This window comes from Carcharhinus amblyrhynchos, chromosome 13, assembly GCF_965287045.1.
Source record: "Carcharhinus amblyrhynchos chromosome 13, sCarAmb.v2.hapA, whole genome shotgun sequence".
In the NCBI taxonomy this organism is placed as follows: Eukaryota; Metazoa; Chordata; class Chondrichthyes; order Carcharhiniformes; family Carcharhinidae; genus Carcharhinus; species Carcharhinus amblyrhynchos.
This window is the reverse complement of record NC_137336.1, coordinates 7,656,059-7,684,022: the sequence shown is the minus strand read 5'-3', so window position 1 is coordinate 7,684,022 and position 27,964 is coordinate 7,656,059. Positions and strand designations below refer to the sequence as shown.

At 44.6% G+C, this 27,964-nt stretch overlaps 1 protein-coding gene across 1 annotated transcript in view; it reads left to right on the top strand.

The window, feature by feature from the left end:
* Positions 1-27,559, top strand: part of LOC145351676 (UDP-glucose 6-dehydrogenase-like) — a 33,571-nt gene extending 6,012 nt beyond the window's left edge. The window contains exons 3-12 of the mRNA XM_080201245.1: positions 751-852; positions 4,267-4,467; positions 6,961-7,158; positions 8,006-8,153; positions 11,749-11,843; positions 14,465-14,595; positions 16,821-16,960; positions 19,088-19,179; positions 24,111-24,221; positions 26,948-27,559. Coding sequence (XP_080057371.1) covers positions 751-852; positions 4,267-4,467; positions 6,961-7,158; positions 8,006-8,153; positions 11,749-11,843; positions 14,465-14,595; positions 16,821-16,960; positions 19,088-19,179; positions 24,111-24,221; positions 26,948-27,055 — 1,326 coding nt within the window. The 3' untranslated portion in view covers positions 27,056-27,559. The remainder of the gene's footprint in view (positions 1-750; positions 853-4,266; positions 4,468-6,960; positions 7,159-8,005; positions 8,154-11,748; positions 11,844-14,464; positions 14,596-16,820; positions 16,961-19,087; positions 19,180-24,110; positions 24,222-26,947) is intronic.
* Positions 27,560-27,964: the final 405 nt, after the last annotated feature.

The following is a 27,964-nucleotide window of genomic DNA, read 5'->3' as shown; positions in this document are numbered from 1 at the left end:
GAACTGGTGTGATGACAATAATCTCTCCCTCAATGTCAACAAAATGAAGGAGATAGTCATCGATTTCAGGAAGTATGTTGTAGGGCATATCCCCAGGGACAAAGTAGAAAGGGTCGAGAGCTTCAAGTTTTTAGGTATCCAGATCACCAACAACCTGTCCTGGTGTCCCCCCATGCCGACACTATAGTTAAGAAAGCCCACCACCGCCTCTACTTTCTCAGAAGACTAAGGAAATTTGGCATGTTAGCTACAACTCTCACCAACTAGAAAGCATTCTTTTCCATTGTATCACAGCTTGGTATGGCTCGTGCCGTACCCAAGACTGCAGGAAAGTACAAAGAAAGAACTAAGCCCAGTCCATCACTCAAATCAACCTCCCATCCATTGACTCTGTCTACACTTCCTACTGCCTTGGCAAAGCAGCCAGCATAACCAAGGACCTCACACACTCAGGGCATATTCCCTTCACTTTCTTCCATCGGGAAAAAGATACAAAAGTCTGAAGTCATATACCAACCAATTCAAAAACAGCTTTGTCCCTGTTACCATCAGACTTTTGAATGGACCGACCTTACATTAAATTGATCTCTTGCTACACCCGAGGCATGACTAACACTACATTCTGCACTCTCGTTTCCTTCTCTATGAATGGTATGCTTTATCTGTTTAGCACGCAAGAAACAATACATTTCACTGTATGTTAATACGTGTGACAATAATAAATCAAATGTTTTCCAATTTTACGCACAGCCAGGTCTTCAGGAAGTGGTGGAATCCTGCCGTGGGCAGAATCTCTTCTTCTCCACTGATATCGATAGTGCGATTAAAGAAGCTGACCTGATCTTTATATCGGTGAGCAGGTTTGATAATTTACTATTTCTGCTTGGGTGTGTTTCCATCTCTTGGCTTCGAGTTTGTGAACTTTCTCCTGCTTCACGCCTTCCTCTCACTTTGCCCTGAGTGAATGGGGAACTGGAGACTCTCACCGATGTACTTGTTCTGGAATCCTGTCCAGGGAAGATTCTGTTACGTCTTCTGGTCTCCATCATTTAGAAATATCACAGGCTTTACACTCGAAAGTTGGAGCTTCACCCAGTGTATTCCGTGTTGCATCTCACGTGTCTGATAGACTGATATTTAGTGTCTGCACAGGACTGCAATGCAGCAGTGAGTGTGCTTTTGCTAAGGCAACAAAATCAACAAATTAAACAAAAATCAATAAATGTGGGGGAGGGGAAGTAGGGGTGGAGGGGTGACAGCTCTTAATATAGAATATAGAAAACTACAACACAAACAGGCCCTTCAGCCCACAAGTTGTGCTGATCATATCCCTCCCTACTAGGCCTATCTATAACCCTCAATCCCATTAAATCCAGAAGTCTCTTAAAAGACTCCAACAAGTTCGCCTCCACCACCACCGACGGCAGCCGATTCCACTCACTCACCACCCTCTGAGTGAAAAACTTACCCCTGACATCCCCTCTGTATCTGCTCTCCCTTAACCCTGTGTCCTCTTGTAGCGACCATTTCAGCCCTGGGGAAATAACCTCTGAGAATCCACCCGATCAATACCTCTCAACATCTTATAAACCTCTATCAGGTCACCTCTCATCCTTCGTCTCTCCAGGGAGAAGAGTCCCAGCTCCCTCAACCTATCCTCATAAGGCATGCCACCCAATCCAGGCAACATCCTTGTAAATCTCCTCTGCACCCTTTCAATAGCTTCTACATTTTTCTTGTAATGAGGGACACTGTAACTGTCTTAAGGGACATTGTAACTAAAACGTCAAAGGACACTTAATTAACCCAAAATATTGTTCCCTCGGGTAATGATGCACTCCATTCCATGTGGCACCCCAGGTCATGAAAGGCTTGGAACATGCCAGTGGACATAGTGCGCTCCCTCTCCAGGACCACCTGGCCAGCAATGTAGCTCCAGTAAAGGGGAAGACAGTCCTGTTGGCATTTGTTATGTATTCATGTAACAAATTCCGAGCTCTTTCCAGATAATTTAACAAAATAACAGTCTACCTTGTTTGCTTCATCTCATCCTGTCAGCATATCCTTCTCTTTCTTTCTTCCTCATGCACTCAACTAGCTTTCCATTCAATGCTTATATGCTAATTTTGGGGCAGCAAGATGGCACAGTGGTTGCCTCATGGCGCCAGGGACCTGGGTTCAGTTCTGGCCTTGGGTCCCTGTCTGTGTGGAGTTTGCACGTTCTCCCCGAGTCTGCATGGGTTTCCTCTGGGTGCTCCAGTTTCCTCCTACAGCCCAAAGATATGCAGGTTAAGTGGATTGACCATGCTAAATTGCCTCTTAGTGTCCCAAGATGTGTAAGTTAGAGGGTTTAACAGGGTAAATATGTCGGGTTATGGGGATAGGGCGTGGATGGGGTTATCATTGGTGCAGACCCGAATGGCCTCCTTCTGCACTGTGGGGCGGCACAGTGGTTAGCACTGCTGCTTCCCTGCGCCATGGAGACGGGTTTGATTTCCGGCTTGGGTCACTGTTTGTGCAGAGTTTGCACATTCTCCCTGTATCTGCGTGGGTTTCCTTCAGTTTCCTCCCACAGTCTGAAAAACACGCTGGTTATGTGCATTTGTCATGCTAAGTTCTCCCTCAATGTTTCCAAACAGGCGCTGGAGTGTGGTGACTAGGGGATTTTCACAGTAACTTCATTGCAGCCTATTTGTGACTAATAAATAAACTTTAACTTCTGTAGGGATTCTATGATGAATCATACCTTGTGATAGTGACTCCACATTCTCACCAATCTGAGTAAAGTAATTCTTTCTGAATTTTGTATGGATTTATTAGCCACTATTTTCTAGTTTTGCTCTTCCCCATGGCAGGAAGGACCCTCTTCCATCTACTCTATTAAACTCCCTCATGATCTTGAAAACCTCTATCAGATCTCCTGTTGGTTCAAATCCAGCTGAGAGATCTCCCCCCAGGAAGAGACAATGACTGCACCAGGTCTCGGTGAGAGGCTGGATGGAGCAGGAAAGCTTTAAGTATTGGAAGGAACATTTCAGATTTTGGGTCAATACCTAAAAGCTTCGCAAAACCATGTATCCTAAACATAGGCTACCGGAGAGGTTTGGACATGAGAAAGGACCAAATCAAATTGCATTGACAAAGTGTCATCTGGACTTGAAACATCAGCTGTTTTCTCTCCTTACAGATGCTGCCAGACCTGCTGAGATTTTCCAGCATTTTCTCTTTTGAAATCAAACTCTAAACTGGGCATGTTGGAAAAATTTATTCTTGCATTTACAAACTGCTTCAGGATTGGACAGCAATTCTGAGGGTGAATAGGTCACTACTTTACTCCATAGGAACAGTAGCAGATATTATTGCAAGATGGGGCATTGAGTTTAAAAATTGGCAAGTCATGTTGCAGCTTTATAGAACCTTAGTTCGGCCACACTTGGAATATAGTGTTCAATCCTGGTCGCCACACTACCAGAAGGACGTGGAGGCTTTGGAGAGGGTACAGAAAAGATTTACCAGGATGTTGTCTGGTATGGAGGGTATTAGCTAAGAGGAAAGGTTGGAGAAACTTGGTTTGTTCTCGCTGGAATGATTGAGGTTGAGGGGTGACCTGATGGAAGTCGACAAGATTATGAGGGGCATGGACAGAGTGGATAGTCAGAAGCTTTTTCCCAGGGTGGAAGAGTCAATTACTAGGGGGGGTAGGTTTAAGGTGTGAGGGGCAAGGTTTAAAGGAGATGTACGAGGCAAGTGTTTTACACAGAGGATGGGGGGGGGTGCCTGGAACTCGTTGCCGGGGAAGGTAGTGGAAGCAGATACGATAGTGACTTTTAAGGGGTGTCTGGACAAATACCTGAATAGGATGGGAATAGTGGGATATGGACCTCGGAAGGGTAGGAAGTTTTAGTTCAGTCGGGCAGCATGGTCGATGCAGGCTTGGAGGGCCGAAGGGCCTGTTCCTGTGCTGTAATTTTCTTTGTTCTTAGTGAAACCTCAGGTAAAGTTGAATAAGTCTTAAAAGTCTTTGATAACTGTTTCGGCCTGAGGAGTATTAAGATTCTGGAAAGGGTCAAGTTCAGCAAAATGGCCCAGAAACCAGGGCTATCAGTAGATGCTTTCATCAATGACCTTTACAGGCTGGTTGAATGATGTGGGCGTGCAGACATAAAACCAGAACTCATACAAGGCGCTAAGTAAGTGCACGTATTACAGGGAGTGTTAGAGACAATAACCATCTGATCATCTTCCTTCCCTGGCAATTCTAAACAGGTAAACACTCCCACAAAGACCTTTGGTATCGGAAAGGGCCGTGCTGCAGACTTGAAGTACATCGAGGCGTGTGCCCGCCGGATAGCAGAGGTGGGCAATGGGGGCAAGATAGTGGTGGAGAAAAGCACAGTGCCGGTGAGGGCAGCAGAGAGCATTCGGAGGATATTCAATGCCAACACCAAACCCAACCTGAACCTCCAGGTAGGTGAATTTGGGTCAGGGCTTGACTCACATCTGACTGCTCCTGAACAGTACTGATCGTAGTTGAGTTTTGACACTTGATTCATGTTTTGATTCACGTTTTCCGGATGCGGGTAATGTGCCGCTAACAACCTCGTGTTCGCCCAAAGCACTTCACAGTTTGTGAGGGAGTGTTGCCTTTTCTAAAAGACAGCACCTCCAGCAATGCAGCATCCCCTCAATCCTGCACTGGAGTGTTAGTCTGGGTTATGTTCTCACAGTCAGGGGTGAGTGTTGTCCTCATGAGACACAGCTGACGCTGTGAGCATGGTCATTTTAGACCGAGATGGTCCAGGATACTAAAATGGGTTTGAAAATCTGGCTCTGCTGAAAAGCCACAGGCCTGAAACATTTCTCTCCACATGTGCTGCCAGACCTGTTAAGGATTTCCAACATTTTCTGTCTCTCTTTCTACCTTGTACAAATCCATGCTTACCCAGCACTGGTGTTAAATTGACCGCTTACGGGGAACATCCTCACACTTTTTCTTCAGTAAGGTAACATTTGTCTCTTTCCAATCTGTGGCAGCAATCTCCCACCCATTCTCACTGTATCGAAGAATGATTAGCATATTTTGGCAATCTCTCTTCTGCTAACTCTGTCCCCAGTGATAGTGAAAAATATGTTATTTACATCTACCTGATGGGATAGAGAGGATCTTGGCTTAATGTCTCATCCTGAAGGCAGCATTGTTGACTCCCTCTGTATGGCACTGGAAGGTCAGCCTGGATTGTGTGGTCAAGTCTCTGGAGTGGGATTTGAACCCACTGACTCAGGTGAGAGTGCTACCCACTTAGCCACAACTTGGACCAGCAGATCATAGCTGATTTGCAACCTAACACCATGTACCTGTCTTTGCCGCATCTCCATTTGATTGGCAAAAATGCACTAATGTCATTATTTAAATTTAACAATTGCTGTAGTATTAATTGCTGTTTGAGGAAGAGAGTTTCAATTTTCTTTGCTATCCTACTATTAGCTGTACTGTGGCACAGTGGTTAGCACTGCGCCCTCACAACTCCAGGGACCCAGTGGAGTTTGTATGTTCTCTCCATATCTGCGTGGGTTTCCTCTGGGTGCTCCGGTTTCCTCCCATAGTCCAAAGATATGCAGGTTAGATTGACCATATTAGATTGCCCTTTTTTGTCCCAAGATGTGTAGGTTGGGGGGATTACGGGGAATGGCCGGAGGAAAGAGGGTCTGTTAAGATGTTCTTTCAGCGAGTTGGTGCAGCCTTGATGGGCTGAATGACCTCCTCCTGCATTGTAGGGATACTATGTTAGGGATCTGTGCTGCTTTGTATGTGGCGCAGTGGTTAACACTGCTCCTTCACAGTGCAGGGACCAGGATTCAATTCCCGGCTTGGGTCACTGTCTGTGCGGAGTCTGTACATTCTCCCCATGTCTGTCTGGGTGTCCCGAGATGGCGAGGTTAGATGGATTAGCCATGGTAAATGTGTGGGGGTACAGGGATAGGGCAAAAGGAGAGGGCTTGGATAAGGTACTGTTTCAGTCGATACAGACTTAATGGGCTGAATGTTCGCTTCTGCACTGTAAGGATTCTATGATTCTTTTGTGTGTAGTGTGTTTTCTAATTTCATTCCCAAAAGATCTAACTCCAACTTTTGGTCTCTGCCCCTGATCCCCGGCCAATGAAAATGCTTTCTCTTTATCTTTTCTCTTTATTCTTTCTTCTTAATTTCTTAAACTTTGAGCAACTCGCCCGTAACCTCCTATATTCCCGGAAACTCTGCTTGTACACTTTCTCCTTGAAAAACAGGTTTACAACTGGGATTGAAGTGTGTTTCTGGAGGTTTCATCACACAACTTGCCTCCACACTCCAGCCACTAGTCAGCACAGACACACTGGGCTGAATGGCCTCTTTCTGTGCTGCAACTTTCCTGTGGTTCTATAGTCAGCCAACACATTCATCCGATGCACGGCCTTGCTACACCAACCAATTGGAAAGCAAAAAGGCTCATCACCCATTACACCCCTCTCCCCTCCCTATTTGACTCATTGAGTTTGCACCAACAACAATCCTACCCAGGCTGTATCTCTGTAACCCCACATATTTACCCCGATAATCCTCCTGACTCTGAGGGACAATTTAGCACAGTGTGGGAGAAAACTGAAGCACCCAGAAGAAACCCACACAGACATGAAGAGAATGTGCAAATTCCAGAAGACATCTAAAGCCGGATTTAAATCTCAGTCCCTGGCTCTGTGCTAACCATTGTGTCACCATGTTGACCCCTCATCATCCAGCTGGGGATTTTTAGTACGACTGAAGCACAACTTCTAACCCCTTGTATTCTAGTAGATGACAAACCAACGCTGGGTTTTCGAGAGAGAAGTTATCTGGTACAGTTGATCTTTGGTAGATGAGCTCGCTTGTAGAATCTTCTCATGGAAGTAACTTGTATTTTCTCAGTATGTTCTCTGTGCCTCCAGGTGCTGTCTAACCCAGAGTTCCTGGCTGAAGGAACAGCGATTGCGGACCTCAAAAATCCAGACAGGGTGTTGATTGGTGGAGATGAGACACCCGAAGGTCAAAAGGCCATCCTCGCCCTCAAAAGCATCTATGAACATTGGGTCCCGGAGAACAAGATCATTACAACCAACACCTGGTCGTCGGAGCTGTCCAAACTGGTACACCGTCTCTTTGGAGGGTTTTAAAGCGGGGGTTCCCACAGGACTAGACTTCTGACAGTCTTTGGTGCAGAGTCTGAAACCCAATCATAGGAAAATACAGATGCTGCGCTACTCTTTAGCATAGCTATCCAGTTCATTCCATAGCCTTGTAAATCTTAACATTTGAAAGAGAATTGGATAAATGATTGAAAGTTAACTATTGACACTGCTTTCAGTATCTTTACAAGAATCCTGGTTACCACAAGCTGTTTGTTGATTGTGTTGGTTTTTTCTGTGTGGTTGGGTGGACACACGCAAGCTTTTTTGCTTCTGATGGGGAATAAAGAACAGCACAGGAAACAGGCCCTTTGGCCCTACAAGCCCGCTCCGCCCATTTTAACACTCAGTGAGCGCCTTATTCAAGTCTTTCGTCAATCGTTGACGTTTTTGTCTACCTCTAGTGGACTCCACAATAAAGGGGTTGCAAACTTAGGGGATTATATATGCGCCAGATTAAGGGAGATCCAATTCGGGGGCAATTTATTGACACCAATCAGCCTAAAAAGTGACCTGTTAAAAGATGCACAGTCTTAGAATTCGAGCCAACCATTCAGGAATGAAATTGGTGAGCTCTTTTTCACACAATATAGTGTAACTCTCACCCCCAAAGGTTGTGTAAGTTGGAGAGATAACTGAAATCTACAAAGACTCGGCTGGACAGGTTTTTGTCAGGAAGGGATTCGCGGTAAAGATGGGTTTGATCCTGTGCAGCAGCTTCTCTCCTATTAAGCCTGATGTGCTGTGTGAAAGATAGTGTTTAATGAAAGATCTGTGTGCTTCCTTCCTCCCCCTCTGCCCCCTGTAGGCTGCCAATGCCTTTCTTGCCCAGCGAATCAGCAGTATTAACTCTATCAGTGCCTTATGCGAGGCAACAGGGGCCGACGTGGAGGAAGTAGCCCATGCCATCGGCACCGACCAGAGAATCGGAAGCAAGTTCCTGAAAGCCAGTGTAGGTAAGAATCGCCTTACGTAGAATGTACAGCACAAACAGACCATTCAGCCGAAGCAGAGTACACTATAGTTTAAGCCTCACATTCCACATCATCAAACCAGCAGATTATTCCTTTCACCCTTATGTCTAACTTCTCCTTAAACACAGCTTTGCTAATTGTCTCAATTAGTTCCTATGGTAGCAAGCTCCATATTCTAACTACTGTTTGGGTAAAGAGGTTTCTCCTGAGTTCTTTTTTGGACTTAGAGTCAAAGAGTCATCGAGGTTTACAGCATGGAAACAGGCCCTTCAGCCCAACTTGTCCGTGCCATCTTTCTTTTCAAACTCCTAAGCTAGTCCCAATTGCCCGCATTTGGCCCATAACCCTCTAAACCCACCTTACCCATGTAACTGTCTAAACGATTTTTAAAAGACAAAATTGCATTCGCCTCTACTATTACCACTGGCAGCTTGTTCCAGACACTCACCATCCTCTGTGTGCAAAAATTGCCCCTCTGGATCCTTTTGTATCTCCTCTCTCTCACCTTAAACCTATGCCCTCTGGTTTTAGATTCCCCTATCTTTGGGAAAAGATATTGACTATGTAGCTGATCTATGCCCCTCCATTATTTTATAGATCTCTATAAGATCACCCCTCAGCCTCCTATGCTCCAGAGAAAAAAAGTCCCAGTCTATCCAGCCTTTCCTTATAACTCAAAGGAATAGGCCTATCTGCATACTGGCACAGTGTGTAGATAGGCCAACAAGAGGCGAGGATTGGTACTGGGATTGAATATTGGCTTTGGTACTGGGTAGTGAACCAGGCCAGGTGTTAGATTTGGAGGTAGATGAACACTTTGGTGATAGTGACCACAGTTTGGTTACGTTTACATTAGCGATGGAAAGGGATAGGTATATACCGCAGGGCAAGAGTTATAGCTGGGGGAAAGGAAATTATGATGCGATCAGGAGAAATTTAGGATGCATAGAATGTGGAAGGAAACTGCAGGGGATGGGCACAATTGAAATGTGGAGCTTGTTCAAGGAACAGCTACTGCATGTCCTTGATAAGTACGTAACTGTCAGGCAGGGAGGAAGTGGTCAAGTAGCTTACTAAAAAAGTTGAGGAGGAGGAAGGAGACTTATGTCAAGATGAGACATGAAGGCTCAGTTAGGGTGCGTGAGAGTTACAAGTTAGCCAGAAAGGACCTAAAGAGAGAGCTAACAAGAGCTAGGAGGGGACATGAGAAGTCTTTGGCAGGTAGGATCAAGGAAAACCCTCAAGCTTTCTATGGATATGTCAGGAATAAAAGAATGACTAGGATAAAAATTAAGGCCAGTCAAGGACAGTAGTGGGAAGTTGTGCGTGGAGTCCAAAGAGATAGAAAAGGCGCTAAATGAATATTTTTCATCAATATTCTCACAGGAAAAAGACAGTGTTGTCGAGGAGAATACTGAGATACGGGCTATTAGACTAGCCGGGATTGAGGTTCATAAGAAGGATGTGTTAGCAATTCTGGAAAGTGTGAAAGTAGATAAGACCCCTGGGCCAGATGGGATTTATCCTAGGATTCTCTGGGAAGCTGGGGAGGAGATTGCAGAGCCTTTGGCTTCGATCTTTAGGTCATCATTGTCTATAGGAATAGTGTCAGAAGGCTGGAGGATAGGAAATGTTATCCCCTTGTTCAAGAAGGGGAGTAGAGACAACCCTGGTAATTATAGACCAATGAGCCTTACTTCTGTTGTGGGCAATGTTTTGGAAAGGATTATAAGAGAGAGGATTTATAATAATTTAGAAAGGAATAATTTGATTAGGGATAGTCAACATGCTTTTGTGAAGGGTAGGTCGTGCCTCACAAATCTTACTGAGTTCTTTGAGAAGGTGACCAAAGAGGTGGATGAGGGTAAAGCAGTTGATGTGGTGTATATGGATTTCAGTAAAGCTATTGCAGAAGATACAGAGACATGGGATTGAGGGTGACTTAGCAGTTTGGATCAGAAATTGGCAAGCTGTATGAAGGCAGAGGGTGGTGATTGATGGAAAATGTTCATCCTGGAGTTCAGTTACTAGTGGTGTACTGCAAGGATCTGTTTTGGGGCCACTGCTGTTTGTCATTTTTATAAATGATCTGGATGAGGGCATAGAAGGATGGGTTGGTAAATTTGCGGATGACACTAATGTCAGTGGAATTGTGGACAGTGCGGAAGGACGTTTCAGGTTACAGAGGGACATAGATAAGCTGCAGAGCTGGGCTGAGAGGTGGCAAATGGAGTTTAATGCAGAAAAGTGTGAAATGATTCACTTTGGAAGGAGTAACAGGAATACAAGGTACTAGGCTAATGGTAAGTTGGTAGTGTGGATGGGCAGAAAGATCTCAGTGTCCATGTGCATAGATCCCTGAAAGTTAGCACCCAGGTTGATAGGGGTGTTAAGAAGGTGTACAGTGTGTTAGCTTTTATTGGTAGAGGGATTGAGTTTTGGAGCCATGAGGTCATGTTGCAGCTGTACAAAACTCTGGTGCGGCTGCACTTGGAGTATTGCGTACAGTTCTGGTTGCTGCATTACAGGAAGGATGTGGAAGCAGTGGAAAGGATGCAGAGGAGATTTACCAGGATGTTGCCTGGTATGGTGGGAAGGTCTTATGTAGAAAGGCTGAGGTACTTGAGGCTGTTTTCGTTAGAGAGAAGAAGGTTAAGAGGTGACTTAATACAGGCATATAAGATGATCAGAGGATTAGATAGGGTGAACAGTGTGAGCCTTTTTGCTTGGATGGTGATGACTGGTAAGAGGGGACAGAGCTTTAAATTGAGAGGTGATAGATATAGGACAGATGTCAGAAGTAGGTTCTTTACTCAGAGAGTAGTAAGAGAGTGGGATGCCCTTCCTGCAACAGTAGTGGACTCGCCAACATTAAGGTCATTTAAATGGTCATTGGATAAACATATGGATGATATTGGAATAGTGTAGGTTAGATGGGCTTTAGATTGGTTTCACAGGTCGGCACAACATTGAGGGCCAAAGGGCCTGTACTGCGCTGTAATGTTCTATGTTCTAAGTTCAAACCATCAAGTCCCGGTAGCATCCTAGTAATTCTCTTCTGCATTCTTTCTAGTTTAATAATATCCTTTCTAGAATAGGGGGAGCAGAACAAGTAGGCTTACATTAACACTGCAGTGAAGTTATTGTGAAAATCCCCTAGTCGCTACACTCCAGTGCCTGTTCGGGTACACTGAGGAGAATTTAGCATGGCCCAGTTATTAGTGACTACCTTTTATATTTGTTGCCTAGTTTTGGACTCCGTACAAGTGGAAATATCTTCCATTATCCCTTTGTTACTATCAAGCCTCAGAACACCAGGTTAAAGTCCAAAAGGTTTATTTGAAGTCACGAGCTTTCAGAGTGCTGCTCCTTCATCAGGCGATGGATTTTAATCTAACGTTGTGAGACTTCTTTCTGCGTCCACCCCAGGCAAATATCAGCATCTCCACATCATGACCCTTCATTACTAGTATTGAACCCCGCAAGTTCCACCTCATTAAATCATTTGTTGTTTTCTTTCCAATAGTGGGATTTAATTCTTTAACTCTTCCTTCAGACTGGTTTATCTCTATTGCAGGCTTTGGAGGCAGCTGCTTTCAGAAGGATGTTCTAAATCTGGTTTATCTTTGTGAGGCCCTCAACCTTCCAGAAGTGGCCAGGTACTGGCAACAGGTAAGAATTTTCTGAAGAATGAATAAAGCCATTGCTCCTACATTTGGAAACTTTCCAAAGAGGACAACATACAAGTGTCCAGCATGGTGGCACAGTAGTTAACACTGCTGCCTCACAGCACCAGGGACCCAGGTTCAATTCTGGCCTCGGCTCACTGACTGTGTGGAGTCTGCATGCTCTCCCCGTGACTGCATGGGTTTCCTCCCACAGACTGAAAGACGTGCATTGGCCGTGCTAAGTTCTCCCTCAGTGTACCTGAACATGCCCCAGAGTGTGGCGAGTAGGCGATTTTCATAGTAACTTCATTGCAGTGTTAATGCAAGCCTACTTGTGACACTAATAAATAAACTTAAAATTTAAATGTGTTCTTGAAGCAGTTGTATCCTAACTTTAGCATTCTGTCACCACCACGAAGAACTTCTCGCCATAATTCAATATATTCCATTGAGAGACAATCACCTCCCAGTTACAGCCATCCTGATTTGGATGTGTAGCCTTCATTGTCACATGATCAATATCCAGGAACTCCTAGGCTAACTTCATTGTAGGAGCATCTCTCTTGCACCGCCATGTTCCCAGGGTGACAGAGTGGGCAGTAAATACCCGCTTTGCCAGTGGTGCCTATTGCCTAATAACAAACCTTAAAAACAGAAACTCTGCTCAGAATTAATTTGGAGTTCAATGGTTGCTGCAGTAAAATACCAGAAAAATCCTAGAAGTTAATGAACACTTAATTGCTTTTTTATTGTGCGTTTGTGATTTTTAGATAAGTGGTGGGGAGCGGGGGAAATGGAATTACAGCTCAAGATTTAAAAATAGTGCCATGGTGAATCCACCCAGTTCACTAATGTCCTTTAGGGAAGGAAATCTGCCGTCCTTACCTGGTCTGGCCTACATGTGACTCCAGAGCCACAGCAATGTGGTTGACTCACAACTGCCCTCTGAAATGGCCAAGCGAGACACTTAGTTCAAGGGCAGCTAGGGATGGGCAATAAATGCTGACCCACCATGTCCCATGAATGAAAAAAGATCTACTGGACTACACTAACAGTCTCAGTTCAACAGATGTATATTTTTGTATGACCTTGTATAAACTGTGATCGACCTGGTTGTGCTCATTTCAAACAAGGTATCTGGAAAAATGTCATTTTATAATAACCATTTTCCCAAGTTTCTATCTGTTAAATATTAAAGCTATGTAATCTCAAGGGCAATTAGGAATGGGCAATAAATGCTGGCCAAGCCAGTAATGCCCACATCCCATGAAAGAATTTGTAAAAGTCAGAACATTTACCTATGTCATTCAATGGCATTTACTATCACTGAATCCCCCACTATTTACTATCACCGAATTCTCCACTATTTACTATTTACTATTACTGAATCCCCCACTATTTACTATCACTGAATCCCCCACTATTTACTATCACTGAATCCCCCACTATTTACTAACACTGAATCCCCCACTATTTACTATTTACTATTACTGAATCCCCCACTATTTACTATCACTGAATCCCCCACTATTTACTATCACCGAATTCTCCACTATTTACTATCACTGAATCCCCCACTATTTACTATCACTGAATCCTCCACTATTTACTATCACTGAATCCCCCACTATTTACTACCACTGAATCCTCCACTATTTACTGTCATTGAATCCCCCACTATTTACTACCACTGAATCCTCCACTATTTACTGTCATTGAATCCCCCACTATTTACTATCACTGAATTCTCCACTATTTACTATCACTGAATTCTCCACTATTTACTATCACTGAATTCTCCACTATTTACTATCACTGAATTCTCCACTATTTACTATCACTGAATCCTCCACTATTTACTATCACTGAATCCTCCACTATTTACTATCACTGAATCCTCCACTATTTACTATCACTGAGTCCTCCACTATTTACTATCACTGAATCCTCCAACATTATTGGGGCTACCATTGACCAGAAACTGAACTGGACTAGCCACATAAATACCATGGCTACCAGAGCAGGTCAAAGACTAGGAACCCTGCAGCGAGTAACTCACCTTCTGACCACCGTCTCTGATGAAAGCAGTTCCAACACTCAACACCATCCGGGACAAAGTAACCCCCTTGACCGGCACTCCATTTTTAAAACGTATTCTTTCCTGGTACGTGGATGTTGCTGGTATTTATTTCCCATCCCTAATTGCCCTGAAAGGGTGTAGCAGGCAGAGGCCCTCATAGCGTTTGAGTAATCATTTAGATGTACATTTGCAATGCCAAGGCCTACACGGCTATGGGCCAAGTGCTGGAAAATAAGATTAGAATAGATTGGTGCGTCTTTGACCAGCACAGACTCAATGGGCCGAAGGGCCTTTTTCTGTGCTGTAGACTCTGTGATTCTATGAGCAACCTCCTTGTGGATGTAGAACATGGATCTCATTACCACAGAGAGTGAAATGAAATGAATGACATGGATGTATTTCAGGTGAAGCTAAGATAGTACAGGAGGGAGGATATTTTGATGGGGTGAGGTCTCATGGCGTGATGGCGTGACGAGTCTCATCTACAGAATAATAAACTCTGTTTTCTGTAAATTCAATGTAATGTTTTCTGATTTTGCTGCCAGGTGATTGAGATTAACGATTACCAGCGGAGAAGGTTTGCGGCGCGAGTAATCGGCTGCCTTTTCAACACCGTCACCGATAAAAAGATCGGATTGTTGGGATTTGCCTTCAAGAAGGACACTGGGGACACGAGGTAGGGTTTGGTGAATCACTGTCCCATTTTCACTGCTCAGATATTGAATGAAAGGCTTCAGCCTGGCATGGATGAAACCTATATTAATATTTTATTTTAATTCTGCAGCAAGGTTCCTGGAAACTTGGGCAGTTCCCAGCAAATGTAACTCACTGGTAACTGAGGCATTCTGTGCCAGTGAAATCTGTTTATTTATTTCAGCGCTGCCTGGTATCCCAGAGAGAGTTTTTGCAAATGTCTGCGGCTGCTGTGAAGTGCTGCCTTTTTTGACTTTGACATATTTACACTGTTCCAAAGGTAATCAATATGTTAGCACAGAGGAAGAAGCAGGAGGAGGCCACTCAGCCCCTTCTGGCCTGCTATCCCTTCAATGCAGATCATGGTTGATTCATACCACTTCATTTTTTACCTACAATAAACCAACAGCCCCAATAAAAGCCTCATCAATCTCAGCCTAGTGAAACCTTTGACTGATTCCCCGCACCAACAGCCTTTCGGAGAAGAGTTCCAGATTTCCACTACATTGCGGGAAAGAAAGTGTTTCTTTACGAAATGATATTGGTCCAATGTTAAGATTGTGCCCCTTATTCTGGATTTTCCCACCAGTGACGATACAGTGATACGGGACAAACTTATCCTTTTGAGTATCTCGATCTGGTTCATCTACTACACTCAAGGGAATGGAAGATCTGCAACCTGTCCTTGTAATGTAACCATTTTAGTCCCAACGTCATTGCGGTGTATCTGTGCCACACATAAGGGCAATGAATCCTTTGGCTAGCCAGCAAAGCCCACGTCCCTTGAATTAATGAATAAAATTGCAGTGTCCAGAACTGAATGCAGAGGAAGACTGACCCAGTGCAAGCATACAACTGAAGGGTCACTTCCTTCTTTTTCCAGCCTTTTAAGATTGAGGCCATCGTTCCATTAGCCATTTTGTACCCGAGTCCTAACTTCTTGTGGCTTGTGCCACAAGGGGACCTGGCAAAGTGGTTCTGGAGAGTCAGGGATTTGATGGAAATTGAGGGGGTATGTGTTGTAATGAGGTTTGGCACGGAGTGACCGTAGCAGAACCCAAACTCAATGTCTGAACAGGTTATTGCTGAGCAAGTGCTGCTTGATAGCACTGTTGATGACCCCTTCCATCACTTTGCTAATGATCGAGAGTAAACTGATGGAACAATAATTGATCAGGGTGGATTTGTCCTGCTTTTTGTGTACAGGCTGCACCTTGGCAATTTTCCACATTATTGTGTAGATGTCAGTGTTGTGACTGTATTGGAAGAGCTAGAGGCACAGCAAGTTCTGATGCACTAATCTTCAGTACTATTACTGGAATAATATCAGGGCTCATAGTCCTTGCAAAATCCAGTGACTTTGACTGTTTATCGATATCACGTGAACTGAATCTAATTGTCTAGTGATTGACATCTGTGATGCTGGAGACCTCCAGGGGAGGCCGAGATGGATCATCCACCCGGCACTCCTGGCTGAAGATTGCTGCGAATGTTTCAGCCTTATCTTTTACACTGATGTGCTGGGCTCTTCCATCATTGAGGATTGGGGGCATTTGCGGAGCCTCCTCCTCCAGTGAGTTTAATTGTCCACCACCATTCACGACTGGATATGGCAGGACTGCAGAGCTTAGATTGGATGCATTGGTTGTAGTTCTGCCTATCACATGCTGCTGACACAGGTTGACACATCATTTTTAGGCGTGCCCTCCCGCACTCTTCATCAAAGCAGTGTTGATCCCCTGTCTTGGTGGTAATGATAGACTGGGGGATACGCTGGGCCATGGGGTTATGATTGTGGTTGAGTACAATTCCGCTGCTGATGGCCCACAGCGCCTCATAGATGCTCACTGTTGAGTTGCGAGATTTATTCAAAATCTATCCCGTTTAGCGCGGTGATAGTGCCACGCAACATGGCGGAGGGTATCCCCAATGTGAAGATGGGAGTTTGATGGGGTGGTTACTCCTACTGATATTGTGACAGACAACAGGAACTTGGATAAATACTTAGAAGGAAAAATGTTGCAAGACACTGGAGGAAAAGCAGGTGAGTGGGACCAGTGGGATTGATCTGTCATAGAGCTAGCACGGACGTGATGGTCAAGTGGCCTCCTTTTGTGTGTGTGTGTGTCAATGAAGTGCAGTAGCCCACACTGCTGATGGGTTTCTTGAACCATCTGGCTTCCTGTTTCAGTTTGCTTTCTGTTACAGGGAGTCATCCAGTATTTACATTTCCAAATATCTTCTGGATGAGGGAGCCAGGCTGCACATATTTGATCCAAAAGTGAAGAAGGAGCAAATTATTCAGGACCTGTCTCACACCAGTGTTTGCGACGATGATCCCGACAGGGGTATGTATACAAAGCAACAGGGAACTGGAGAATGTTTTGAATAGATCACCTTCGAATGAGGAAGATTCCTCTTGGCGAATCCACACAGTAGTCCCCATATTGGACTTTTCATGAAATTATTCTCAAGTTTTTGTCTGTCTACCAAGTTCATACCAAATGTTTCTCACTGGAGATAATTAGATAGATTTTTGAAAAGAGAAAGCTACTGAGGCCTATAAGGTAGGAGCCCTGTTCTGAATATAGCAATGCATCATAGAATCCCTACAGTGAGAAGGAGATCATTCGGCCCATCGAGTCTGCACTGACCACAATTCCACCCAGGCCCTACCCCCATAACCCCTCATAATTACCTTGCTAGGTTTAGCATGGACAATCAACCTCACCTGCACATCTTTGGAGCGTGGGAGGAAACTGAAGCACTCGGAGGAAACCCACACAGACACAGGGAGAATGTGCAGGCTCCACACAGACAGTCAACCGAGGCCAGAATTGAACCTGCCATTGTGAGGCAGCAGTGCGAACCACTGTGACACCGTGTCGCCCCAACATCACTGAAACAAGCTAACCGGTCATTATCGCATTCCTGTTTGCAGGTACTTACTGGTTACAAATTCACCAATGTTACCCTAGTAACTACACCTCAGAAATAAAATTGTTTGGGATGTTCTGAGGTTATGAATGATTCTGTGAGACTTGATTTGCGCTTCCATCTTGTGAATGGTGACTAAGTTTGGGATGGAACGCCTATTAAACAAGTTTGGAAATGTTATTCCTGTGTACCTAGACCATCTTTGCAAGGATGGCCCTTGTTCATTTACTGAGCCAAAAAACGACAGTTGCTTATTTGATTAAGCTAACTAGTTGTACTTCATTGGTTGCATGACATTGGTGATGTTCCGAGTTTGTAAAAAGCAATATATAAATGGTTTAGTGGGGAGTGTTTTCGCTTCTGGCATGTGACTTGAACCCACAATCTTCTGACTCAAGACTTGAGCAAGTATCTAGCTGAACTCCAGCGCAGTACATAGGAACTTAAGAAATAGGAGCAGGAGTAGGCCATCTAGCCCTTCGAGCCTGCCCCGCCATTCAATAAGATCATGGCTGATCTGAAGTGGATCAGTTCCACTTTCCTGCCTGCTCCCCATATGGAAGTGCTCCACTGCAGGAGAAGTGCTGAAGAACCCCATTGGCTGCTAGTGGTGTCTTCTTGTCCCATCGTTGTCAACAGAGTTTCCCATTGAATGAAACCCCCCCCCTTGTGGCTGGACTGTGCCATTGCTGGAACCAGAAGATCCCTCCGGCGTGGATAGCTGGAAAATTCCAGCTGTGGTGTTACCCAAGGATGTAAAACTGTCTATGACCTGTATTTTAAATGGGGTGGTACAGTGGCACAGCAGTTAGCACTGCTGCCTTACAACGCCAGGGACCTGGGTTCGATTCCTGGCTTGGGTCACTGTCTGTGTGGAGTTTGCACATTCTCCCCATGTCTGCATGAGTTTCCCCCAGGTGCTCCAGTTTCCCCCCCAGACTCCAAAGATGTGTTGGTTAGGTGCATTGGCCATGCTAAATTCTCCCCCAGTGTACCTGAACAGGCGCAGGAGTGTGGCCACTAGGGGATTTTCGTAGTAACTTCATTGCAGTGTGAATGTAAGCCTACTTGTGTCTAATAAATAACTATATATAAATGAGTTTATGCAAATGTCCTGGCCAATATTTATCCCTCAACTAACATCACTGAAATAAGCTAACTGGTCATTGTCACTCTCCCTTTTGTTGATGAGGCACAAATTGACCACTGTTTGACCCAGTATTACTACAGTAACTACACCTCAAAAATGAATTCATTGGCTATAAAATGGTTTGGGACGTTCTGAGGTTATGAAGATGCTATAAAATACATGAATCAGCAAGAGTAGGCCATTCAGCCCCTCGAGCCTGCACCACCATTCAGTAAAATCATGGCTGATCTGTTTGTGGCCTCAACTCCACATTGCACCTTTCCCCGATAATATTTGACTCCCTTATTGGTCAAGAATCTATCTGCTGCTTTTAAAAATATTGATTGACCCGGACTCCACCTGTCTCTGGTTCTTCATATCTTAACGCAAGATCTTTTCTTTTCTATAGTGTCGCGTTTGGTCACCGTATCCTTGGATCCTTACGAGGCTTGTAAGAATGCCCATGCTATAGTAATCTGCACAGAGTGGGATATGTTCAAGGTATTGAAAATAACTGCTATTGTGGCTAGTTTTCCTCTTATTTCACCTCCTTTTCGATGAGCTTAGTTTCTTGTGATCCAAATGGTGTCTATTGCCACGCAAATCGATTTAATTGACTGTAAAGCTGTTGCAATCAAGTCCGTCCTGCCCTGATGAAGATACTAACTAATAAGAGATGCTGCACAAGGTTTTTCTGAAGTCCAGAAAAGGCAGCACGGTAGCACAGTGGTTAGCACTGCTGCTTCACAGCTCCAGGGTCCTGGGTTCAATTCCTGGCTCGGGTCACTGTCTATGTGGAGTTTGCACGTTCTCCTCGTATCTGCGTGGGTTTCCTCTGGATACTCTGGTTTCCTCCCACAGTCCAAAGATGTGCGGGTTAGGTTGATTGGCCAGGCTAAGAAATTGCCCCTTAGTGTCCAGGGATGCCTAGGTTAGAGGGATTAGTGGGTATAATATGTAGGGATATCAGGGTAGGGCCTGGGTGGGATTGTGTTTGGTGCAGACTCGATGGGCTGAAGGGCCTCTTTCTGCACTGTAGGATTCCATGATTCAGAGTTCATTTTGATATACTGTCAAACATTTAAAGTGCTCAAAGATTTGTTGGGGTAAGCCAAGGTAACAGCCACAGTCCACAAAGGGTCTTAAACATTTCTCTCTCTCTCTCTGTCTCCATTAGGGAGAGACAATTGGTTTATGTATAGCTTGGGGGACACTGTTTCACAAGCGAGGGGCAAGATGGAGAGACTGCCTCCACCTGCTCCCACAGCGGGCATGGAGATTGAACCTATTTGTTGGTGTCATTGTGAACCGAACTCTAACCATTCAGTCCAAGATGTGTGGGTTAGGTTGATTGGCAATGCTAAATTGACCGTAATGTCGGGGGAATTAGTAAGGTAAATATGTGGAGTTATGGGAGTAGGGATTGGGTGGGATTGTTGTTGGTGCAGATGTGATAGGCTGAATGGCCCCCTTCTGCACTGTAGGGATTCTATGATTCTAGTCAACTGAACTAACCAATTCTGAGAAAACATGTAGATATAATTACATAGAATTCACATCAGAGGTGGATATTGGTGTTTACATCCACCACGAATGTCCTCATTGTCTCGCCCTAACAGTATATCTCTTATTCCTTTCTCTCTTGTTTGGCTTTCCCTGATATGGGAAGTCTTTTGAAATTTGAGCGTAGATCAACTTTAATGAATTAATGAGTGAGTTCAGGAATAAACTTTTCAGCCAAATAAACCTTTCCACTTTATTTTAGATCAGTCACAGAATGATATTGTCCTTGTAGCCATTCTGAAGGTAGATAAAGCCTTGACCCTAGGCCAAGATTTTTTCAAATATATTTTCATGGGATGTGGATGTCACTGGCTAAGCCAGCATTTATTACCCATCCCTAATTGCCCTTGAGGAGGTGGTGGTGAGCCCGCTTTTTGAACTGCTGCAGTTCATGAGGTGTAGGTACACTTCAGTGCTATTAGGGAGGGAGTTCCAGGATTTTGACCCAGCGACAGTGATACAGTTCCCAGTTGGACTATTGTATGGCTTGGAGGGGAACTTGTACATGGTGGTGATCCCATATATCTGTTGCCCTTATCCTTTTTGGTGGCAGGGGTTTTGTGTTGAGAAGGTGCCGTCTAAGGAGCCTTGGTGAGTTGCTACAGTGCATCTTGTAGATGGTACGTACGGCTGCTACGGTATGTCAATGTTGGAGGGAATGAATACTTGTGGGTGGGGTGTTAATTAGGCAGGCTGCTTTGTCCTGGATGGTGTCGAGTTTCTCGAGTGTTGTTGGAGCTGCATCCATCCAGGCAAGTGGTGAATATCCCATCACACTCCTGATCTGCGCCTTGTAGATGGCGGACAGGCTTTGGGGAGTCAGAAGGTGAGTTACTGGGAATCTCCAGCCTCTGACCTGGGATTTCTGCTCCGTGACTTGGTGTGATTAATTTGGAGCAGGGACGAGCTTCGGTGAACAGGAACAGTGCCCCATGTTATGTGATTAAGGTGGAAATTGTTAATGTTGAAAAGTCTCAGGTCAGACCAACACCTTTCTAAACGTGGAAATATTGTTTGAGTGATTGTACAAGGAATGAAAGGGAATTACCTTGGCATTACTCAGGGTTACTTGCGATTTACTCCTGTTTTTTTTATTCAATTTGTGGGACATGGGTGTTGCTGACTGGCTGGCATTTATTGCCCATCCCAATTGCCCTTGAGAAGGTGGTGATGAGCTGCCTTCTTGAATCGCTGCAGTCCACGTGCTGTGGGTTGATCCACAATGCCGTTCAGGAGGGAATTCCAGGATTTTGACCCAGCGACTGTGAAAGAATGTCGATATATTTCCAAGTCAGGACGGTGAGTGGTTCAGAGGGAGACTTGCAGGCAGTGGTGTTCCCATGTATCTGCTGCCCTTGTCCTTCCAGGTGGAAGTGATTGTGGATTTTGAAGTTTGGTTGCTTGTCTAGAACAGAATTCACACAAATATCTGACCTGAAGTTCAATACAAAGCAGTTCTATTTCAAGTGCTGCCGCTTTTGATAAAATCCTCATTATCAAACTAATTACAGCTTCAATCCGGGGACCGTGTCGCGTTGTGAGAATGGCATTGCCTGACCTACTTTGTATATTCACGTTTCAGTGAATCACAGAATACTGCGGCATCAAAGGAGACCATTCAGCCCATCAAGTCTGCACTGCACTGGCTCCTCATAAGAACAATGAATTAGTCCCTCTCCCCAATACTGTGCTTTTTTCCTCCTTATTTATTCACTTTCTTTTGAAGGTTCCTGTTGAATCTGAATCTTACAGACAGTGCATTCCAGATCCTAACCATGTTGACAAAACAAAACAGTCTTCCTCACATTACTCCTGCTTTTTTGACCAATCACCTTGAATTTGTGCCCTTTGGTTGCTGACCCTCAGTGATCGGAAACTTTCTTTTTTATTTTTTGATATAAACCCTCATTGGTTTTAAACATCTTTTATCAATTCATCATTTTAAACCTTCTCTGCTCTAAATAGGGCAACTTCCGTTCGTCTGGTCTATTCGCTTAACTGTAATCCCTCATTCCTTCGAGCCATTCTAATAAATCTTCCCTGTACTCTCTCCAATGTCTTAGCTGAAGGTGTTTTGCCCGGAATTGGACACACAGTACTGCATCAATATTTAATGCTTTATAAAGATTTTATATAAGCTCCCGGCTTTTGTACACTCTGCCTCGATAAAGCCTCGGATCTGATGTGTGTGTCAGCCGCGTGTCAGTTGGTAATGAATTTACCTCTGAGTCAGCTGGTTATGGGTTCGAGTCCCACTACAGGGCATGAAGTCAAAAATCAAGGCTAGCATTCCAGTAACATATTGAGGGGGTGCAGTAATGTCAGAGGTGCCGTCTTTCAGATGAGATCCTAGGCCTGATTGCCCTTTCTAGTGGATATTAAAGATCTCATAGAGACTTCTGAAATTCTAACAGGACTAGACAGAATAGATGCAGGGAGGATATTCCCAATGGTGGGGGAACTCCAGAACCAGGGGTCACAATCTGAGGATGCAGGGTGGAAAGTAAAGTTTATTTATTACTCACAAGTAAGGCTTACATTAACACTGCAATTAAGTTACTGTGAAATTTCCCTAGTTGCCACAGTCCGGTGCCTGTTTAGGTCAATCTGCCTAACCAGCATGTCTTTCACACTGTGGAAGGAAATCGGATCACTCGGAGGAAACCCACACAGACATGGGGAGAATGTGCAGTTAGTGACCCAAACCGGGAGTCGAACCCGGGTTCCTGGCCCTGTGAGGCAGCACTGCTAACCACTCTGCCACCGCGCTGCCCACCATTTAGGACGGAGATGAGGAGACATTTCTTCACCCAAAGAGTGGTGAGCCTGTGGAATTCAATACCACAGGAAGTAGTTGATGCCAAACATTAAATATATTTACAAGGTGGCTGGATACAGCACTTGGGACGAATGGGATCAAAGATTAAGGGGAGAAAACAGGATTAGGCTATTGAGTTGGACGATCAGCCATGATCGTAATGAATAGCGGCAAAGAGAGAGATCAAACACAGCCAAATGGCCTCCTCCTGCTCCTATCTTCTAAGTTTCTATCCCGCAGCCACAATTTTGAATAAGATTTAGCCCTGGTGCTTTGACCAACATCATTAAAGGACATTTTGCTGGTCGTTATCACGTTGCTGTTCAGGGGGGTGTGCTCTGTACAAACTATCTGCTGCATTTCCTACATCACAATAGTAACTAAACTTCACATAGCACAGTGGTTAGCACTGCTGCTTCACAGCCTCAGGGTCCTGGGTTCGATTCCTGGCTCGGGTCTCTGTCTGCATGGAGTTTGCACATTCTCCTCGTGTCTGCGTGGGTTTCCTCCGGTTTCCTCCCGCAGTCCAAAGATGTGCGGGTTAGGTTGATTGGCCATGCTAAGAAATTGCCCCTTAGTGTCCAGGGATGCGGAGGTTAAAGGGATTAGTGGGTATAATATGTGGGGGTAGGGCCTGGGTAGGATTGTGTTTGGTGCAGACTCGATGGGCCGAAGGGCCTATTTCTGCACTGTAGGGTTCAATGATTCATGATTCAAAAATGTGTCATCAGTATGCCCCACTTTGAGACATCCTGAGGTTAAATAAGGCACTTTATTAATGCAAGACTTTTATATTGAGTGCTGCATTTAGTGGACACCACTATTCCCCGGGTGAATGGAGATGTTTGAGTTGGGGAGGGTCTGTGACCAGCACGGTGAAGTCCTGGCTGTGACAGTGGGGAAAATCTGCACGTTCCATTTGTTTCAGATTCCAGTCTGTCCTGCAGTCTGGTCGAGTTTTGAACCATTGCAGCTAGATCATGTTGTGAATATAAAGAGAATATCAATGTAGATCTCGTCTGTACCTCAGTTTAAATTCATCACCTTTCAGGAGCTGGACTATGAGAGGATCTACAAGGCAATGCTGAAACCAGCGTTTATCTTTGATGGCAGGCGCATTTTGGACAGTCTTCATGAAAAGCTCCAGCACCTCGGCTTCCAGGTAAGGGGAGGGGGTGGGGAGGTGGGACTGAAAAACACACCAGTCACCATTGGGATTGATGCCTTTGGTCAACTCCATGTTTGGATGAGGTGGGGAGGGGAGATGGTGGATGCTGAGTGGGTGAGATGGACAAACCCAGGCAGGCGATGGGTGCTAGAGTTCAGATGATATTTTGTGCGCTTGAAAGCCTTAACTCTACCTAATGTCTTCCAAAAACAGGACAAGAATTTAAATAGCTGCATTGAGATGACTTTTTGTCAAGCAGCGAAGGCAAGTCTGAATAATCAAGAATTATATGCTCATTTAATTTAGTGCATGAGTTAATTTACATAATAGCTCACAGCTGACGTATATGGAGCCCTGAACTTTGTGCGTCCCTTAAATGATAGGATGACCGAAGAGGGTGTCTCAATAGTTTCTACCTGACCAGCTGAGTGTTTTCCAGTTTTTATTTGAGATTTCCAACATTCTTTTTTAATATTTTGTTTTGTTTGCCTTTGTCCAGGCCAGAACGTCTGGTGTTCCCTCTCTTAACCACCTCACCTCTCTAACTTTCTCTTTAAGACACTCCTTAAAAGCAAACTCTTTAGCTGTGCTTTTGATAATGTCTCATTATGCGTCTTAGTGTCAGATGCTGCTACATAGTGTGTGCCACAAACAGGACGTGGGGTAGTAACAGTTTCTTGAGTTCCTCTATCACACAGGTCGCACCATTAAAGTAAATCTCCAACTCGTTCACCAGAATGGCCATCTGTTCACCTCACCATCACTACACCCGGAGTAAAAGAGACTTTAACACGGAGTCTTTCTGCTGCCTCACAGTGCCAAGGACCCGGGTTCGATTCCCAGCTTGGGTTACAGTCTGACCCCTCTGTGTTCTCCCCGTGTCTGTGTGGGTTTCCTCCAGGTCCTCCAATTTCCTCCCACAGTCCAAAGACCTGAGGGTTAGATGGATTGGCCATTATACATTCTCCATCAGTGTACCCAAACAGGCTCCTGAGTGTGGCGACTAGGGGATTTTCACAGTAACTTAATTGCAGTGTTAATGTAAGCCTACTTGTGACACTAATAAATAAACTTTTTAAACTTTTTTCAACAAACTCAAAATGATTGATCTATTCTGAAATGCAATGATTTTTTAAAACAATTTGCGAGAACTGGTTAACACACAATTTATAACTGGGGAGTGTAATTATTTATCCCTTTTTAAAATTTTCTAGTGCGTACAAATACAGATAAACAAATAAGGTCTCTGCAGAGACTGGCGGTTAAAGAAAAACCTCATGAAAACGACGAAATTTTTAAGGTTTTGGTGGTCTGGAGTTCCCGCGGGTAAAGACTGATCGCTATTCCCAATAGGTGTCTGGAAGTTCTCACCAGTGGAGCTTTGATGTGGAGGTAGATAGAATCGGATTAATCCTTGGGACCTCCCTTTCATCTCAGCCTCTGAATACAGACAAGTTCCGATGGGATGAGAATTCCTCGATGCTAATAAGCACACTATTTCAGGCAAGGGCAGCAGGAGTTCTTCCTGCCTTGATTTATTCCCAACTGAGTTCAAAGACACAAGTTCAAAACACAAAATTTATCTTTGGGTGATTTCCAGTAAAAATAAAATCCAGGCATGTTCAGAAGTGTCCAAATTATGCAACATCATTGCAAATGTTACATAGCACGTAGAACATTACAGCGCAGTACAGGCCCTTCGGCCCTCGATGTTGCACCGACCAGTGGAACCAATCTAATGGCCCTCTAACCTAAACTGTTCCAGTATTCTCCATATGTCTATCCAATGACCATTTGAATGCCCTTAAAGTTGGTGCAGGCAGGGCAATCCACGCCCTTACTACCCTCTGAGTAAAGAACCTACCTCTGACATCTGTCCTATGTTTATCACCCCTCAATTTAAAGCTATACAAGAAGGTATAGTTCTTGGAGATATGGGCCGGTATAGTGGCACAGAGGTTAGCATTGCTGCCTCACGGCACCAGTGATCCGGGTTCAATTCCTGGCGTGGGCCACTTTCTGTGTGGAGTCTGCACATTCTCCCCGTTTCTGCATGGGTTTTGTCCGGCTGCTCTGGTTTTCTCCCAGTCCACAGAGGTGCAGGTTAGGTGGATTGGCCATGCTAAATTGCCCCTTAGTGTCAGGGGGACTAACTAGGGTAAATGTATGGGGTTTTGCGGATTGGGCCTGGGTGGGATTGTGTTCGGTGCAGACTTGATGGGCCAAATGTCTTCCTTCTGCGCTGTAGGATTCTGTGATTCTACGTGGTTTGCTGACAGATTCTGCACTATGTCAAATGCAACTTGTCGTTTCGCTGAACTTGTCTGTGGGAAATCTCTGCAGTGCAGAAAGAGGATGGGCCCATCGAGTTTGCCTCAACTCTCTAAAAGAGCATTCCACTCAGACCCTCCCCCATAACCCCATGCATTTACAATGGCCAGTGCACCTAAGCAGCACATCTTTAGACTGTGGGAGGAAACTGGAGCACCCGGAGGAAACCCACGCAGACATGGGGAGGACATACAGACTCCACACACACAGTCATCCAAGGCTGGAATCGAACCTGGATCCCTGGCACTATGAGGCAGCAGTGTTAACCACTGTGCCACCAGGAGACTGTGGCAGGTCTCCCTTAACCACTTGGAAGGGATCTTCTAGACTGAGCTGCAGTGCGTTGGAAACACTAATGCAAATTTTCATTTGTTAACTTTCACCGACAGGTTGAAACTATTGGAAAGAAGGTTACTGAGCGGATACCATTCACTGCAAACAAAGATATCTCAAGGATTGACTTGCAAGCCCCTCCTGCCAAGAAGCTAAAGATATAATGGCCAACTCCTCCCAGTGATTTTCTGTCACACATTTTCTACACGCAGTATTAGTTTTTATATCAATGAAAATTTTCAATATGCTTACTGACACTATGTGACAATTTTTAGGTCATTTTTATAAAAATGCTACAGGTGCCTCCTCAATTGTTTTTTTTTAACATTTAGTGTTTGAATGGGACCCTGTACTCAAAGCCCCATCGAACGGGAGGAGTTTGCGCTGGTTAAACTGAGGCCCAACTTCTGAACTCCAAGACCATTACCAAGCAAGTTAGTCTGAATCTTTAATCACAATCTTGTGTAGGTTTGCAGGGAGGGAAGGAAGAGTAAAATTTAAGCTTTTTTGACTTGTCTTCCTCGTTGCTGCCTGATGGACCAAATTTAGTTGCCAATTCTTGATTCGACGTGCAAAATAGAGGCAAAATACTGCGAATGCTGGAATCTGAAACAAAAACAGAAAATGCTGGAAAATCTCAGCAGATCTGACAGCATCTGTGGAGAGAGATTAGAGCTAATGTTTCATCCAGACTCAAAACATTGGCTCTATTCTCTCTCCACAGATGCTGTCAGACCTGCTGAGATTTTCCAGCATTTTCCTTTCCTGATTCAATATATTCCAGGAGGTGCCAAAAAAATAACCTCCCACCTCCATCTGCACTCCTGGCATTGATTGCTTGATGTCCACATACTCAGTGGCCAGTTGGAAAGCAAATAGACTCTTCCATTAATTAGATGATTGACGACCATTGGTCAGATGACCTTTCTCCCCCCAGTTTTGTTTAATGACCCAGAGATTTTTCTCCTGGGTTCCCCCCCACCCCCATGTCTCAGACATTAGGCTATATTCATGGAGACTTCAGGACGATCCTGGAGGGCTGGCAACCCTGGGGAACAAGTGGGTAGAACTTT